We start from the raw sequence: 19663 nt of genomic DNA on the forward strand, positions 1-19663 counted from the left end.
CCAAACTTCTCAAGGGGCTGTGTATTTACCCGATGTTCACGTAATGTAAGGTAGAAAAACGAGAACTGCCGCATTCTCCTGTGAGTTTCGATCAAAGTGCTAAATGTGACCACTTTAAACTTCAACGGCCTTTATTTCAATGTTCATTTTCTCGGTAAAATGACGATTTAGGTACACGATAACTCAATAAATACAGCATCTATAGGTAAGGAATTATGCTCATCATAAAAGCATGATCGACTTAAGAAACGGTTTTCTCATTTTTTATATTTTGGTCTATTTCCGATTTTAGGCATCATTTTGTGCAAATAGGCGTTTGTGAATTTTAAAAAGTTCATTTTGATGCCTTATATGGTCAATATCTCAAAAATAAGGCCAATATCAAAAAAAAAAAAAAAAACGTTTTTGGAATGGTGTCTCAAGATTAAGAAAAAAACAAAACGAAAATTTTTGGAAGGAGTGTTTTTTTTATTATGATGTACCGAACAAAAATTGCCAAAAACTCACTTTTTGTGATTTTCTTCATAATTGTTGTTTTACACCAAATCTGTATTTATATTAAGATTCATTGATGTATTGCCTTTATAAAAATGTATACTTTTATATGTCTTGCGTGAATAATTACAAAGTTATGGCACTTTTACTACATGCATGTCTGAGAGTACACAGCTGCCTTAATTGACCCTAACAAATGCCCAACACTTATATTTTGAAGAGAGCCGCCCAGTGAATTTGTTCAATATATATCAGGCATGCCAAAAGAACTTTCAAACCTTTGTCCCAAAGATTTGGTCGCTAGACATTAGTACTTGCACTTGTCTGTTATTATAATCACAGACCCTATAGAATTTAGGGTATGTGCTATAATATTAGATCAGTTAGAATTGAAATTGTTTTTAGAATATTTGCAAGATCACCCCGAAAGATCACATACCACATTGTTGCATAGTTTTAAGACTTGATAACTCTTGCAATAAACTCAGTGATAGATTTAGGTACAATCATCATTTCTGTGTAATTCTATGTTCTATAGACCTACAAGGCGTCACAAAATTATATACAGGGTTCCAAAAAGAACTTTACCCAATTTGAAAGGTTAATATCTCGGAGTTTAGAGCAGCTATTCTCAAAAGTGTTACATTATTCTAAATGTTTATCTTTCTAAGAATAAGTGGTGAAAAAGTCAGAGAAAAAGAAGCTGAGGTAACAAAAAGGCTTACGTCAGAGGGTCAAAAATCACTTTGTCCACACGTAATTTAATGTGATGAATCTGATTACCAACAGTATTGCGTTAGACATCCATATTGGTAAATTACACTCTGCTTGCCACTCTACAAAGTGTTTATGGTAAAGATATCGTTATGAATACGGCAGAGTGACGAATCCGCAAAATCGCTGTTCTGAGTAAACGGCGTTTGAAAATATTGGAACCATTCCATCGGCCCTTCAAAAATATGAGAACATTCGTGAGCACTCATTTGAAATGTATATTATAGAAGTGAATGTACCCTAATTATTTGCAATATTCGCAAGTTCTGTAACAATCGATATTTCCCTCAAAACAGGTATTTACAGCTATTCGGCTTTATGCTAAATCCAAAAAGTGTCAACCGCTGCGCAAAGAGTTGTATACGGGGACGAATCCGCATTCAACTACGTGTAAACTATAGCACTCATCCATGATTTGGGGATTTTATGTTAAAATTGCTGGTTGTTCTAAAGCTATAGCTCCTAAACTTGGTATATAAGTTATAATTAGTCATCCCCGTAATATTTAGTGAAAACTCCAGTTGAAATCAAGAAATTTAGAGTAGATATAACAATATTGGCCTATATTTTGTGTATAATTTTCTGTGATTTCCCAATTTTGCGACAACGCTCTGACATAATTACGCCATAGCGATATCGTGTGGGAATGTTTGTACTTATTTTGCTATCACCGGATAGAAGATACCTATAGCTACCCATTGGTATCAAAAATAACAGTATATGACATGTAACATAAAAAATTCTGAGTTTCTAGCTTTACTATACAATTTATCAGCCTGTTTTGTACAGCTAAGTATACGATTCGTCTTTGGTCAAATTCATTAATCGCACTTAGGCGCGATTCGTCCAAATCACAATTTCAATATCTACGTCGGGAAGTAAGATTTATCATTAATTTTTGATGGAAATGAAAGATCGCTTGATACATAATCACAAGCATACAGTAACTCATTTTGCTCAAAATGCTCGATTCGTCACTCTGCCGAATTCATAACGATATATACCAATGATGTTGTCATAGAAATTAGGGATATGAGTGTTCAAAACATTGATACACTTAAAGATAACCTTCGCATGGTTGACTGGGCCGATGTGTGTGAAAATCATGATGCCAATGTATCATACAACATGTTTATTGATAAGTTTAAAGAGGTATTTGATGAATGTATTCCTAAAAAAAGTAGTTAAGAAATCTCGTACTAAAAATAGGATGCCTAGGGCACCTTGGATAACATATTCTCTGCTGTAATGTATTCGTAGAAAGAACAAGCTGTTCAAAAAACAAATCCAAAAACCTACTGATGCAAATGTACATAAATATAAGATGTCTTGTAACATGTTAAACTCCTTATTAAGGAGGGCAAATCAAAATTATTTCAGTTCTCAACTGAAGAAAGGTTTAATATCCGAAATACATGGAAAATTTGGAATTCGGTGCTCAGATGTCCGAAAAAGACAAAGTTTGTAAGCAACAACGAAACTTATACTGACCCCCTAAAGTAGCAAATAAATTCAATGAGTTTTTGCAAGCATTGGTCCCACACTAGCTGCTTCTATAAAACATCAAGGTAAATATTTTGATGATTACCTAATTAACAGTTGCAACTCTACTTGTTTTTTCCAACCGACTGACGAAAATGAAATCCTGAAGATTATTAATAATTTGGGTAATAGAAAAAGTCCAGGTTATGATCAAATAAAGTCTGATGTGGTAAAATTGGTTGCCAATGAAATTGTATATCCATTGAAAATCATATTTAACAAGTCGCTCACAGAAGGAATAGTCATAGGCAAAGGTCGTGCCTATACAAGAAAGACTCTCCACAATCATTTGGTAATTATAGACCAGTATCTGTGTTGCCTTGTTTTTCCAAAATTCTTGAAAGAATTTGCCAAGTGAAATTAAAGAAGCTAAACGGGTAAATGAATTCAAAAATAGCCTTATAAGGTATTTAAAATCTAATTAATACCTCTCATAATCTCATAATTTCTTGTTTTTGCCGACTCTGTATTCAATTCACCATAATGTATTATCACACAAGCACTGCTTAATTATTTGTTTGCTTTAATTTGTATTTTTATAACTTAAGATGGGTTCTTTGTATTTTTTTATGTTTGTGTGTATAATTAATGTTTTGATTATTTAAAATTTCAAAGTTTAGGGGCCTGAGCTTTCGATCCTAGCAGGATCTTTATCAAAGGCAAAGTGACAAGACAACACACAAACATGCATATATATATAGTGACATGGACATAAAGGAAAAGGAAATTAGGAAGACAATAGAAGACATAAGTGGTTCCTGGGAATTGGGGCAGGAAGTGGGATGTCATGAATGGAGGTGAGAGGGATAAGGAAATGAATGAAGACAATGGGCTGAATAGAAAAATGAAAATGTGTGGTAAAAATAAGAACTACAAAAACATAATACATGATGATGGAAGTAAAAGGGAAATAAAAACTAAAATAAGAAAGTGGATGGAAAATATAAATAACAAAATAGGAAGAAAAAAAAAAATGGGGGGGGAGGTGGTTGGAATATTATGATGATGAAAACCAAGTTAATCGTTTCCCTCTTGGATGTTGAGACCATGTGGCTGGATGGTACGTAGGCGCTTCATCCAGAATTTCTCCCTGCTGGCACGGACGGTGTCAGGACGGTTACCTAAAGACTCAATCCCTGAAGGATCATGTCGGAGATAGAGTGGTTGGGGAGGTTAAAGTGATCACCACCAGGGTGTCAAGCTTCTTGGTGTTGACTGTGGACCGGTGTCCATAAAACCGCTTCTTAAGTGCATTCTTGGTTTCTCCCACATACTGTATACCACAAACTCTGCAAGAAATGAGATACACTACATTAGATGTGGTGCAGGTGATGTTGCCCCTGATCCTGTGGGAGGAATTGTTGGAATTACTGGTGACAGAATCCCCTTCTTGGATATGGTCCTTGCAAACAACACACCTGGAATCACATGTGACAGTACCCTGTTGTGTGGAAGGAATAGTATCAGAAAGAGGGGGGACTTCAGCTTTCACAAGAAGATCTCTAAGATTGCGGGGACGTCTGTAGGCCAGAATGGGGTTATCGGGAACCGCTCGTTGTAGCCGATCTGAGGTTTGAAGTATATGGTGATTGTCATTAGTGATGCTGCGGAGACGAGGGAGGTTAGGATGAAAAGTGACCACAAGAGGGACTCTGGTATTGGTGTCTTGGCTTCTGGGCTTCTGCTTCAGTACATCTGACCTGGGAAGAGATTTGACCTTGTTGATGGCCTGCTGCACTTTGTGTGCGCTGTGTCCCCTAGTTGTAAGGTTCCTCTTGAGGTCCCTAGCATGCTGTGAAAAGTCAGAATCATTAGTACAAATGCGGCGGAGGCGGAGAGCTTGGCTGTATGCTATACCACTTTTACAATGTTGGGGATGGCAACTGGAAGAGTGTAGATACTGGTGACTGTCTGTGGGCTTGGTGTAGAGATCTGTGACAAGGGAGTCATTTTCCTTTCTGATGGTGACATCCAAGAAGTTGACCTGGTGGTGAGAAAGTTCAGATGTGAATTTAATAGTTCTGTGGAAGGAATTGACATGGTCAAGGAAAGTGTGAAGGCTGTCTTCTTCTCTGGTCCAGATGAAAAACACATCGTCAATGTACCTCCACCAAATCCATGGACGACAAGGGGCAGCATCCAACATCTGCTCTTCAAGCCTAGACATGAAGAGGCAGGCGAACGACGGTGCCATGCGGGTCCCCATCGATGTCCCAAATACCTGTAAATAGTGTTCTCCCATGAAGGTGAAATTGTTCTTAGTTAGTACATGATTCATGAGAGTCTTCAGATCATCAATGGGGGGACTGGTGTGGTCACTTGTAGACAGCGCTTCACAGGTAGCTGCAATTCCTTCACTGAATGGGATACTAGTATACAGGGATGACACATCACAAGTGCCAATGATGGCAGTGCTGGGGATCTGGTCCGTGATGGCTTCAAGCTTCCTGAGAAAGTCCGGGGTATCGTGTATGTATGACGGAGTCTGTGAAACAAGGGGTTTAATGAAGTGGTCAACGTAGAGAGATATGTTCTCAGTGGGGAACCATTACCGGATACAATGGGTCGACCAGGATTCCCGGGCTTGTGGATCTTGGGGAGGAGATAAAATCGAGCAGCTTTGGAATCTGTAGGAGACAGAAATGCATGGGCTTTGTCGGTTAATTCATCACGAGCATGCATGTCATCCAGGGTGGTCTGTATCTGTTGAGAGAAAGAGTCAGTAGGATCAGAATCAACAAGAGCATAGTTAGTACGATTGTTGAGGTGCTTCATGGTCTCATCGATGTACTTTTGGCGATCCATGACAACCACAGCAGATCCTTTATCAGCAGGCTTGATGATGATGTCAGTCCTGGTTCTGAGAGACTTGAGTGCCTGGCGTTCCTCACGGGGTAAGTTGTCATGTGTCCTGTGGGAAGAATTGGCAGAATTGTTAACTTGGGAACTAACAACCTGCACATATGTCTCCATGGCTGGAACCCTGATTATTTAATGTACTATTATAATTATATGTATAAGGTGGTACATCGTTTTCAGACCTCTGCCTTGTGATGTACCTGCCTTCATCAATACTTGTTAATGTGCAATAATTTAATTTACCTCTGCTGTAACATTGTATGCTTTATGAGGTTGATGAAAAATAAAAGATTGATTGATTGATTGCTAATCAACATTTTACTTGCATTAATGAATTACAATCTATGATCTAAATCCTGACTATTTCACACTAAATGAAACAATTGCACAATATCATTTGTTTCACCTGGTGCAATTTTTTAATTGTGAACTTTTTGCATTGTGTGACTGCATCAAGTGAATGACAGGATTTCAAGGTGTCAAGACAAGGCTATTTACATGTTTACAACAAAAGCATGACAAGACAGTAGAAGTATACTTAATGCTCTGCATGCTAGCCATGCGCTTCAACGGAAAAAGTTCAAGTTTTGAAATATTTTCTCAAAATATCAAGAGCAATCTTAAGAATTACTTAACCAATACTAGGCTTGTTTGTACTCATTTTAATGCATTGTTCATGCTGATTCCAAATATGGTCATGAAAATTTACATTTCTGAAATTTTTAAATTAAAATTTTTTTTTTGAAACATGTCGTCTGCAGTCGACACCCGCGTGAAGACGTGCGGCGTGAATTCGAATTCGTTTCCAGCATGTGAGAATATCACCCAAACATTTCATAAGTCTACAGTAGAAGTAACTATAGACCTATTATGATAAGGATATAAATGAACTGAGTGCAATGCATTAGTCAAGATAATCTCACGCGCCGTGGAGTTATTGCATTTTCTTGTGATCAATAACATACATGATGCAGTCATGTCTACAGTAGAATTCATCACGACCTTTGCATGACTTAAACCCCATTAAAAGCTATTAAACCATGATAACACTCATTGAAAACAGCTCAACTGATTAAATCAGATCTTCTCGGGTTAAATCCACATTACACATGTTTCTGTTTTACCTGTGCGGTATTGCAATGAACTGGTATTATAGTTTCAGTTGGGTAACCGATTATAAAGCAAACGCAAGTTAACAATACTAAGTTGGTCTTTGTTCACGAAATGAGACAATAGTCTGCTTATTGTTAACCAGCATTCTTGAAAATGAGAAACATAATGGTTGTTGACTTAACACGGTATGGAAATAATTTCTTCATATTTTTTGGTGTTATCTGCCGTTTACATATCCTTCCTAAAACACAAAAGTGCGAATATTTCCAAACACCTAAATTAGCTAAAAATTTAGGATATGTTACAAAAACAATATTTTCTTGAATTTCAGAGAATACTTTAAATATCGGCCGGTTATTTTTCATACAATTGCCTATACTTCTAACATACACTATTTGTAGAGGTCACACGTCAATGGTGAGAGCACTGTGTATTGTGTATAGGAAAACGGACAGTAACTGCAGTATGAAAACGAACCATCCCGCCATCCCAATACCAAAGGGAAAGGGGATATGCCTACATGTTATACAGGCTACTATGAATATGCACTCTCTAACCTATTCATTATGATATTAAACACGTTCACTTGCCAAAATCAGTGCTTGTCGGAACTTATATGGTCCAAACTATCCGGTTTAACCGGAACAACCGTCATCACTCATATTGATTGCAATGGATTATGAATTAATCAAGTTGAAATCTATTTGAATCAGACTATTCAGATGTCCTTTCAGTGGTAAAGTTAGATTCAACAGATGTAACCCTTGGTCTTCCGCTTCTTGTCATGCTTGTGATCGGTTTGGTCCCAAAAACATTGAACTTGTCATGCATTAATATGGGATTAAGTAAATAATGACCACTGATTTTTTTTTAGTGATTATCACATGTTTTGACCTCCTCCAAATTCACGAAACAAAAACTACTAAATCCAATAAGAGCTTAAAACATTTCCTGCCATGCATGGACACTGAATAGGCTATTCCAGAAAATAAGTGCACACCCCCTATAGAGGAGTAACTTTTCAATCAAAGAAATGTCTGGATATCCAGGTCTGCTTTCTAAAAACGACTGGAATTCCAGTTGCAAATGTCACTTGAAAAAGCCTAGAAATCCAATTAAATGAAGGAAAAATCACGGAAATTGAGGATTTCTGATGTGGAACAATTTTTTATGCTGGATTTTTTCGCATTTTGACACTTTAAAAGTCTGGATTTCCAACATTCACGAGTCCGGAAATCCGAACTCTTATGTAGGGGGTATGCATTTATTTTCTGGAATAGCCCAATGACAAAGCAATAGGATTTTACTGTAACTTTCAAATCTTGGGTTACGTTCATTTAAATGTACGCTGCGATATCAATTTTGGGACCATTGCAACAAATGGGATGTCATAATGTGCAGAAACAAATTCTGCATATCCCTCATTTGGCATACAATTAACCGTTTTGGAATAATAGTCATTCATTAAAGGGGGTAATTACTTTTTGGTATATATTTAGCTCCGTGTTATTTTGTTGCACTGCTATTCTACATTGCGATCACGTTTATACTTTGCATAATATTGGTTTTAAAAGACCCCACGAAACAACTCAAAAGAAATTGGTTTTCTAAACGAAGAGAATAATATTATGTTCTTTAAAAAGGTTGATTAACCTTTTGCTGGGGTCGTTCTGTTCAGAGCCAGTGTTTCTTGAAAGAACCGTGACAGGTTCCTTATATCTTATTTAGATTGACCATATCTATCTTTTCGGTCAATTTGAAAGAGAAAAACAAAACATGGCAAAATTGAATGAAAAAGTAAACAGTTTCTTCGAAACAAATGGTCTAAAATTGAAGCTGTCAATAATATAGGCCCGCCCCTACCTTTCAAAAAATTATTGAAAAAGTCCAGGTGTGATATTATTTTTATATTCAAACCGCTGTTGACTCTGTTCTTGCTATAACTTCACCGCGGTTGAAATTAAAATATAATTTAAATTTTGACTGTATAATATCCTACTATACCCAACACACAATGTGCAATCCCATCGCAAAATAATGGAAGGAACATTTTAGAAGACGCGTTATATTAAAAATTTCCGTATAATGCAGTTTAATTTGTACATATCAAATGAAACAAAAAATTATCCCTGCTGCTGAAATGGAATCGCCCTCGTGATGTCACGCGATGTTTCCATGGGAAGCCAATTGGGTGCCTTGTTTGGTATCAGGCGGGCCAATCACGGGCAGCCTTGCTTGGAGCCGTCGGTGGCCATTTTGTTGGCTAAGGCCATTCTCTGTCAGTTTTTCAGCAAGAACGGATGCAGAAATTTTTTATCCCACCCACCACTCCCCATATGTCATAATTGATATCTGTTTAAAATTGATTTCAAGAGTTTGATAGTGTGTCATAAAATTTGAGTCTCGCAGTAGTGAGACAAGTACATATAAAGTGTCGGTCTTCAAATTAAAAGGTAATGAGGAATGAGATGAAATACGAAAGAGAAAGGAAAATATATTCGATTGAGAGTTCTTTGAATTTGAATAATATTCTAATTACATTGAGGTTTTTGAGTTACATAGGAGTATGACTATTGTATACGGGTGTGAGAGTGTGCGTGGGTAGATCACTTTAGGTTCAATTTCTATCTCAGCAACACATTCTATTCTGTTGCGCAGTTGTATTTTCTGAAATTCTATTTGTATAGGTGTGTTCACTCTAGTGTGTCTTCAGAAGAATTAACAAAATCGATACAATTGGTACCACTTTCAGTCTTAGGTGGTAATGCCCTTCAGTCTTAGGTCGAGTAATTTTATTTATAGCAGGAAGGAAGGAATTAACACCAGGTTGGCATGGGATAGCTAGACAGGGGCCAAGTACTATGCCCTCAGATTTTTCTTGTTCATCAAAGTATAAATAAAAATGAAATATTGGGTTCAAGTTTTTATGAGGTTGCGCAGCCGACTGGTTATCGCGTTAATTTCTGTTAAAGGCTGCCTTTTGTATTAGACATGATATCCTAGTTATGTATTCGAATTCATAAATGTGCAGAGCATGGCACTGTGTTTGCTTGGCGTTGGCAGCGAAAAATAATGGGTTTTGCAATTAACTCCTTCAACATGTTCAAACAAAAAATCGGGTTAATGGTCCACTGTGGTGAAGAGGCCTCGACCGTAAAATTCAGAGGCTCTTCAAATAATCGCAAACGTGGATCTTGCGGTATTTATTATGTATGTATGTATTATTCACTGAGCGTGTTTGTAGAGAGCCAGCTTATCAGTTAGGCGCTTATCACCGTAGAAGTACTTCAAGATCATTTGCCAGTGCAGTGTGGTATTTCCGTGATAAAACCACTACAAGCACGCTCGTAATATCATTATGCATTTAAAGTGCATTTTGGTCAATCATACATAGTAATGTTATTCTAATTTAATTATATTGATTTAATTGTTACTGCCTAAATGTATTGAGATTTATTTATATACCAATCACTCTTGTTTACATTTAATTTTATTACTTTTTTTGAGCTATTAGTATCACTTGTATATTGATGTTCATGATTGATGAAAATGAAATATGAATGAATGAATTTACTAGCAAAGGAACTGAGGGGATCAGAAATAGCTTATTCCATGGTACAGGGTACGGATGTTAACAAGTAGTCCTTGTGGCAGTTTTTGGATCATTTTTCTAAAATGATCGATTTAATGTACAGAATTATACATGTACTACATTAATAAATTCGATTTAGTAGTTCCAATATCCGGAGGTATCTACCTACTGGGTATTTGGCATGGGTATATTTACCGATGTCCACTATGTAATCTGAATATGAATATAATAGGAAAATGAGAAAGGTATCAGCCATTTAATTTCTTTTGACGCGCTAGATGACTGCCTAGCGAATTCATGTAAGTCCGCGGCATTTTAGATTCTCTCCATTGGTATTATGGAGCTTTTTATTTCCTCCTCCGAGGAGATATCGTGTAGAGGATTGCCTAGCGAAATATTTGTCCATTGGTATATGGAGCTTTTCCTCCTCGATAAGGAGTTGATCGCTAGATGAGTGCCTAGCAAAATAGTTCCCAGTGTGTTAAGGGGAACTCTTGGGTTATAGGCGCAACAAGCTTCCCAGTAATTGTTGGGAGGCTCGGTCGGGTATTTACTCCGTTCGAAAAAGTTGTCCAGAAATCATTATTATTTGGCTGATTCCAGGGAATTTTCTAAAAACATTGCTTGAATAAATTATGCGTTCTTTCTGAATGGCTGACCAGAGGCCCAAATTTTGGCGTAAGTGTTTTCGTCATTTCAGTGTCTGGGGATAATATTAACCCCACTATTGTAGGTCAACTAACGGATACGACTGACAAGGTGTGGCCATTAATAGGTGCACTGCTATTTCTGTATGCTGAGTCAATGTGATAAACCCATGAGTACTGCCTGCTGATTGGTTACAAGTAGACTATTTTGATTTATTGAGCCAATCAGCAACATGGTAAGATCAATAATGGTAACTTAAGGTTGACATGGTTGATGAGGATTAATTGTACATATTTAGAAGTGTTACTTTAATTGGTCACTCATAATTAACATGTCACGTAATTAACCAACCATGTACGTTGTAAGAAAGGCCCTTGTAATTTATACAACAGGTCAACATTCTTTCCTATACCTGTATACAAAGTGAAAACGTGTTTTTTAGGTGGGAGCACGGTGGCCTAGCGGAACGGGCACTGACTCATAATCGGAAGGTTGCGGGTTCGAGCCCTGGCGACGCCATCGTGTTGTGCCCTTGAGTAAGGCACTTTATCTCGATTACTCCTCTCCACCCAGGTGTTTGAATGGGTACCGGCACTCGCTGTAGAGGAGGTGTAGCGATCCCCTTATAGCAACATCACATGGAGGAGTCTGGCCCAATCGCCAATGAAAGAGAGATGGGCACTCCGATCACATACAGGATCGTCTCCTTTACCTTTTAGTAATTTTGATTCATTTCATGTGTCTTTTAATAAGGGGAGCATGACCTAGCGGTGTTTGCACTCAAATATTAAGACAAATAAAGCAGACAAACAAGAGGATTGAGATGGGTTCTATAAAGGAGATAACAAGGCTTGTTCAAGGGGTGTCATTTTCGCCCCATGTGCATGACTTTTCTTAGGAGGGGAAACATTCCCTAAACTGTTATTATATCATTGATCTTAACTACATTAAAAGTAAACATATGAGAATATATAAACATGTTTACTCTTCGTGTTTATGTGTTTACTTTGGTGTTTAGGTGTCCTATACCTTTACTGTGTAAATGAAAAAATAAACACCTTGCAGTGTTTAAAAAGTGTTACAGAAGGCCTAAACACTTGGATTTACAGTTTATACAAGCAGTGTTGGATCAGTAGTTTTGGGATAGTTCTTGATATTTTGAGATAATATCTCAAAACTTGGAATTTTCATGTTCATGATTATTGAATCTTATGACCATTTGCATAGATGTATCATATAATTCACTTTATAAGTTCGAAATCAATATGAGAATAACATGAGAGACGGAAATATTTGATAAGAGACCTTGGAATTCCAGAAACTTTCAACTACGCATTGCAATTTGCACGGCTGGGTGGAAATGAGTCGACTGCCGCTGTCTTTTAAAGACCCATTCATTGATCCCAGCGCAAATGTAAAAAAAGAGAAGAAATTATAATGATATTCGTACGTAGCGGTAATCGTAAATACATTTGATTAGAAATTGCTTAAAGGTTAAGGATAAGTCATTCAAAATGTCATTTGGTATTTTTGAAATGAAAAATTTGACAAAAAACAAAGAAAACAGCAGTATTGACAATGTTGTTGACGCCCAATACATGTAGCTAATTTATATGCTGTCAGTATATAAATGGAAGATTCGTGTAAAATGTCTTATTTTGTCTTTCATACGTGGTTTTCGGCCGAACTACTAGCAGGCTATGTTAGCAGAACTATGACAATGACAAAGGTACCAACATTTGTATTTTGATGATTTTTATGATCCTCCGGATGAGAAAATCACTTAATGGGCCTTTAAGGGAAACGGTGAACGTCTTAAACATGAATTAGTTTTTCTTATCGCCTACAGTATTAGTATAAGGCACATAGCAACAACCAATGTGGCAACAACGAGATGGATCTATTCTAAGCCTTAGGTAATTCCTTGTAAAATGCAGGATTTGGCGTAAAAATGGCGCAAAACAACTTCAAGTCAACTATTTTTTTCCTCATTTCTTCATAAAATGAAAAACAAAACGCAAAACAATTGCAATGAGTGTAATACCCCCTTAAGGAATGCGGAATAAAGTATTTTTGTTCTGTGGTGTTAATGAACTTCGATATGACTAAGTATTGGCTGGCATTGCAGTGTTATCATATGCACCATTCTGTCATTACAACAGATGCGTATCAATAATACTTTATACTAATGCCCATAGGGATTACAACAATGGAATATCCAGGATTTCCCGTACTTGTACAAATCTTGGAAGTGAAAAGTGATTTTATTGGTTTCTCATATAAGAGTGTTCTAAGAATGGACGTTGTGAGAGAACGTACAACATACCAAGCCAGAGGATGATTTAGGCACTACCCAACACGCCACTGTGTTGACCTGCGGTTAGCACAGCTGTGTGAGTGAACATGACACCACTGCTCGCACACTGCATAGACGTGCATGGTTAAATTTGAATTTTGACTGATATATTTACAATAAAAACACATTCAAAATGCTAGTCGATTTCACATTTTATGTTACCTACAAAAGGTGTGAATTATCCTTCATGCATACATCACTTTTGTTCTGAAATCGACCAAGTAATAATGACACACGCACAATTCTTAAACAACATCTTTTGCACAGAATTCAATGGGATTTGAAAAGTAAAGTGGCAGTTGAAACTCTAGTGATAACACTTTTGCAGTGCATGATGGGGCTTCCTTAAATCATCCTCTGATACCAAGCGCAGCAGATTGAACAACTCTCACAAAGTTTAACTGTATTGACATCATACTTTCTGACACGCTGCTCTGCATGCTAGCCATGCGCTTCAACGCAAAAAAGTTGAAGTTTTGAAATATTTTCTCAAAATTTCAAGAGCTATCTTTAGAACTACTGAACCAATACTAGGCTTGTTTGTACTCATTTTAATGCATCTTTCATATTGATTCCAAATATGATCATGAAAATTTACATTTAAACTTGACCATCTGTGCAAAGTTCAATGACCTTTTTCCACTAAATGAGGGGTGTTGTTGAAATGGCTCCATAGCCTACAATCCAGGAAAAAAAATAGTTGGCACACTTGCACTAAACAATGGAAATGCGTGCCCTATCAAAATTGGAGAGGCGAGTGAAACATGCATGCAATATATGTGAAGTACAGACTCCCCTCTATATCTCACCCTTTCCCACTCCCCATCTTTCAATGTTGTAGGGTTGACAACATGGCTTGGTCCAACATTAAACCAAAAGACAGGAAATGTGTGCCAACCTTATTTTCCTATAATTGTATAGATCAATAATCTCTAGTACTAAGTACTATCTGTCAAATACGGCAACTTTAACACGATTTGCACGATTGTAGTGCCTAAATATGAACTGAAATCTCTTGAACTATAATGGATCACCGCGTCTTTATTTCTTGAACGATTTTGGAGCTATACTGTGACACAATTGAAACATATTTGGGCTTCTCTTTGGTTGAAGGTGTACGAGAAGTGCCAAGTTTACCTTTACATCAATGTTTGGTATCGATGGGAATACCAATGCGCCCAATTGCGCTCATTCTTGGCAAATATACCCATCAAAGTACCCAATTTGGACATATTTGGTACCTTTTGTTACAAATTGGCATGCTCACCTTTGTTCCATAACCATTAAGGTATAGGACATTTTTTGTTTTTGCTATAGCTGATAGCCCCCGAATGAAGTGTACTCACTCAGGTAGCATTGTGTGTGAATTTTACATCCGAACTACTATCAACTAAGTGCTATTATTTTTATGGGCATTTTAGCGTCTAAAATGGCCCAAAATGAGGGTTTTTCAATATTGCCGTCCATTTCTAATCGTCACCCCCATAGACTTTACATGATGCTACGTACTTCGAATAAACCTGTATACATGCAGTGCATATGAAAATATAAATCCAATAAAACAGCCATAGGTGTCTATTGTCTTTTGGAAAAGGGCTCGTAATTAGAAAAGTAATTTCTTGGCTATTTATATTACACTAACACATAATTGTCCCGAAAATACAAACTCATACTTTCGGGACAACTACGCGATATATATATGTTAGTGTAAAATACATGGTGTAATTTGTATAAAGAGCAAAGAAACTGTCTTCTAACAATTATTACGAGCCCTTTACCAAAAGACTAATTTTGACACATGTGGCCATTTAATGGTATTTATATCATAATGTACACATGTTTATTCAAAGTACGTAGCATCAAGAGAATGCAACAAACGGTTCAACCATTAACAACTACATTAACCGTTGCAAAATTTAGAGTGTAGTTCGGATGTAAAATTCACACAAAGTGCTTTTTGAGTGATTACAAAGAACATACTTTTCATTCGGGGGCTATGTGGAATTTGTTTAATGTATTCCTTGTACAATGCTATTTCACAATAAAATGTCCATTGGAAACAAAGGTATACTGGTGGAAACAGCAAAAAATAGGTATAAAAAGTACATCCCCGTACAATTTGTTTCGAAGTCCCACCTCCCGATTACATTTCAAACTAAAACAAACATGTTTTTCCAGCTTGACATGTGTACATCTAAGCCTAAATATAATTGATGTCTTCCCCGTGATAGCTGGAGATAGCTGTGATATGTATGATACAATAGGCTCTAGATTGCAACGGAAATAGGTAATAGTCTGCGGCGTTGCCTAGAGGTAAATTATTATTGATACAAAGTCAAATTTATTATGCTTTTACGCAGAAAACGTATTAACGTAGGCTTAAAAAGTGTTCGTTTGGTATAAAATTATCCCGACCTACCCAAAATATACTGCCGACTCGGAGCGCATATCTAAATTTGATACTTATTATTTGTAAAGTAAATGCTCTAAAATGGAACAAAGCCGTTTGAAGTTGAAAAGGTGAAAAAGAAGTTGAAAATAAGAAAATCTGCATTTGACGTCCCATGATATCCTATTCGTATAATTATCTTTTAGTATTTGCAAACAGGTAAGATTGACCCCTTCAAAAAATAATCTCGACCTTCTACTACAATCTTTTTTATGAACCAAACAATGTTTTAGGCTTTATGATCGTGTATGTCGGAGTGCTTGTCCCAGTGCCATTTTAACTAAATAAACATTCCTTTGAAAAAGGAAAAAGGCGAGCAAAGGAATGTCCAAGAAGATAGCCTTTCAAGTTGAATGAGAATGATTCCTACGGTTACGGTTGGATTGAATAGGGATATTCCGGATATGCTGATGTATTGGTGTTAAAATAAATTGTACTTACGCCATTATGAAGAGCGTTTTCTAAACCCCCGCTTTAGTCATCAGCATGAGTGGGTTATAAATAGTTTATCAGTTTGATAGTAGCATGCTCATCACCTCCAGGGGGTGGGGAATCCCTAAATCATGCCCCCACTTTTACTTTTACACAAAGTAAATGTTTAGGGCAAAAATTCAGACAATGTTTTTAGATTTTGCCCTTTAAAAATAATACATTCAATGGAATAACGAACAACGAAGAAAAAAAAACTCTTGTATTCGTCTAAGAAAATTCTTCAATTAATTTCTGACTGTTCATGCACTTGTAAAGTAACATGTATGTCATTTACTATTATTTATAGCTGTTTATTTTCAAACAAATTCTGCGTGCATTCAGTCTAATCAGGTTATGATAATATTGATGTCTGTCAACGTTTGTACCCTAAAGGACCATTGCCACTCTAGTATTCTAGAATACGTTGGTGCAATGATGCTCCAAAGCCGACCTACATTTTTCCATGCACCCAATATAAAATGGATACGATATCGCCATTTTTGACGATTGGATTCGCAGATTGGATTAACACGTAAGCATGAAATATTCAGAAACAATTATAAGTGTTATGCGTTGCCAAAGCAACATTATTTTCCCCTGGAAATTATGCTGTTCTAAAACCGATAGAGCTCGACAACGACTCCACTGCAAGGATGTTGTTTTGTTTTTTAATTTGTAATTGAATTTCAATCTATAAGATTAAAAAATGTTAATCTAATTCAGATTAGTTCAATTTTAATCTATTACCCAGTGGGCACACCTGACGTTGAAATCACGTTGAAATTTCGACGTCGAAATCAATTTCGACGTTGAAATCAGGTTGAAATCACGTTGTATTTGCACTAGGATTTCAACTTGATGGAGTTCAACTTGATGGAGTTCAACCTGATTTCAACCTAGAGGTTAGTTGAAATCAGGTTGAAATCAGGTTGAAATCAGGTTAGGTTGAAACTTCGACGTTGTATCAACGTTGATTCGACGTCGAAATCCTAACCTGTGCCCACTAGCTCCCACTGGGTTAGATTTAAGACTTTTTGACTACACTTAGATTTGTCCCTCATCGCAATCTAATAGATTAAGGTTTAAAGTCCGCCTGCTTGCACCCTTTTGCAACCAACAGTTTGTCAACAAAACATCTGGGAAGGGGGCGGCCCCCGGGGGGGTCACTCCCATTGTGGTCTGTACACCATCCGCGATAATGAAAACGCGTAAAAGGGTCGTTTTTCGTGGGTAGGCACGATACGCGCGTATCGCGTTTAGGGTGTCAAAAACATGAAAAATTGGAAAAAAAGGGTAGCAAAATTGCAATTTCTAAATACGCGGAAATGAAATTTAGGGTATGAAATTTGATGTTAGGAATGAAATCCCTGTTTAGGGTGTCGTTTTAGCCAAGGGTTAAATCCTTGTTTAGGGTGCTTTTCAAAACTTGATTATCGCGGATGGTGTACAGGCCACAATGGGAGTGAGCCCCCGAAGGGCGGCCATCGGTGCATACCTCAATCATTGTCATGATGGGTTAGTGGCCAAACTAATTAGTCTAAACGTGCTAAAACACGTGTGCGGAATAGTGTAGGCCTATATGGGATTAACGGATCTATGAATGTCGCTTCATAAGATTTGAAAACAAAGAAATGTGTCTCTTCCTTTGTTCATGAGAAACCAGATAGCAACTAGCTCAAAGGGTGTCGGCTCTAGAACACAGTTGCATGTGCTTTGTTATGTAAATCAAACCAGGGATATATGGGACACGCTCCGTAGCTGCTTATTTTATGTGTGCAACTTCCTGCAAGCTTATTCAAAAAGAATTATACTTAGAAAGTTAGAGAGTAGTCCGCCTGCTTGATCCTTGCACCTTCTTGTAACCAACATTTTGTCAACAAAACATCTTATATGGGGAAGGGGCGGCCATCGGTGCATACCTCATTCATTGTCATGATGGGTTAGTGGCCAAACTAATTAGTCTAAACGTGCTAAAACACGTGTGCGGAATAGTGTAGGCCTATATGGGATTAACGGATCTATGAATGTCGCTTCATATGATTTGAAAACAAAGAAATGTGTCTCTTCCTTGTTCATGAGAAACCAGATAGCAACTAGCTCAAAGGGTGTCGGCTCTTGAACACAGTTGTACTTTGTTATCAAACCAGGGATATGGGACACGCTCCGTATAGCTGCAGGATTTGGCAGTTTGTGCTACCTTTCCTATACTTATTTTATGTGTGCAACTTGTTCCCGCAAGCTTATTGAAAAAGAATTGTACTCAAGTGTGTGGCACTTTGGTACGAAATCCAGAAGGAATTCGCTGTAAATGAAAATATAATTAAAAAGAGCGGATTCTGTGGATTATAAAAAGAATTTGTGTATATGCTTGTACCAAACCCGAGTTATACTAATACTCATTCAACCATTTCTGTAACTGCACACGGTTTCATTTACCAAACGTTTAAAAATGGTGTCTTGGCGTCATATGTTACTATGTAAGACATATCTTGGCAATAGACGTGTCTTGAACAATAGGAATAACAGAAAATAGAACCAATAAAAACATAATCTAAGTCACAAGGACACGTTCCAGCCAGGCATGTCTCCCAATTGATGACAAAAGACGCGTCTTAGAAACCCGAAGTGTCTTGTATAAAAACATGACTTGTGAGTAAGTGTTTTGCAAAGAGTCGTTACATTTGAACATATCTTGTACAGAGACATGACTTAGTGTCTAAATAGATACATGTCTCCCAATTGATGACACATAAAGTGTCTTTTGCCAAAACACAATTTTTACCGTGATATGAATTGCACGAGTTATAACTGTATAATAATTATCATGGTTATACGAGGAGGTATCCATACAAACTGCAGCACATCCGTAGATTTCAAGTTGCATTAGCGCTCTACCAATCAATACACTACGTGAAACCGTGTGCATGCAGCTACAAATATCAAGCCTGTAACTATAGGTGGGGGAAGGGGAGCGGACGCCAAAGGCCAAAAAAGGCCCCTCTTTGACCCATAACGTTTTTTTATGCCTTTTTGGTCAAAATAATTATTTCTAAATTTTGAAAAAAAAAGTCCACTTAAAAAAAACGCCCCAAGTCCACTTAAAAATCAGCTCCCACCCCGAAATAAATCATCACGGGCCTGACAAAAATGTTTGGTTTTATTCGAATGAGTATAGGTCTATAACTCAGGTTTAGTGCCAGCAATTACAAATAATTCTCTTTTTTTTATTTTAGACGTTCAGAATCTGCTCTTTTCGATGATATTTTCATGTATAGCAGATTCATAATAGATTTCATACAAAAGTTTACTTCTTGTTGAATCACCTTGTACGCTAGTCTACTTTGGTAGACCATTTTAATTTATC

At 37.0% G+C, this 19663-nt stretch overlaps 2 protein-coding genes across 2 annotated transcripts in view; both read right to left on the bottom strand.

Annotated features, from left to right (window-relative positions):
* LOC140144661 (fibroblast growth factor receptor 2-like) overlaps positions 1 to 19663 on the bottom strand; it is a 74408-nt gene that overhangs the window by 50759 nt on the left and 3986 nt on the right. The window lies entirely within an intron of this gene.
* LOC140144646 (uncharacterized) lies at positions 3956 to 5758 on the bottom strand. Its single transcript, XM_072166457.1, is given in 2 exon segments — positions 3956 to 5355; positions 5358 to 5758. Coding segments are annotated over 2 exon segments (1659 nt in total). The 5' UTR covers positions 5617 to 5758.

The sequence above is a fragment of the Amphiura filiformis genome, unplaced genomic scaffold, assembly GCF_039555335.1.
Source record: "Amphiura filiformis unplaced genomic scaffold, Afil_fr2py scaffold_70, whole genome shotgun sequence".
Classification (NCBI taxonomy): domain Eukaryota; kingdom Metazoa; phylum Echinodermata; class Ophiuroidea; order Amphilepidida; family Amphiuridae; genus Amphiura; species Amphiura filiformis.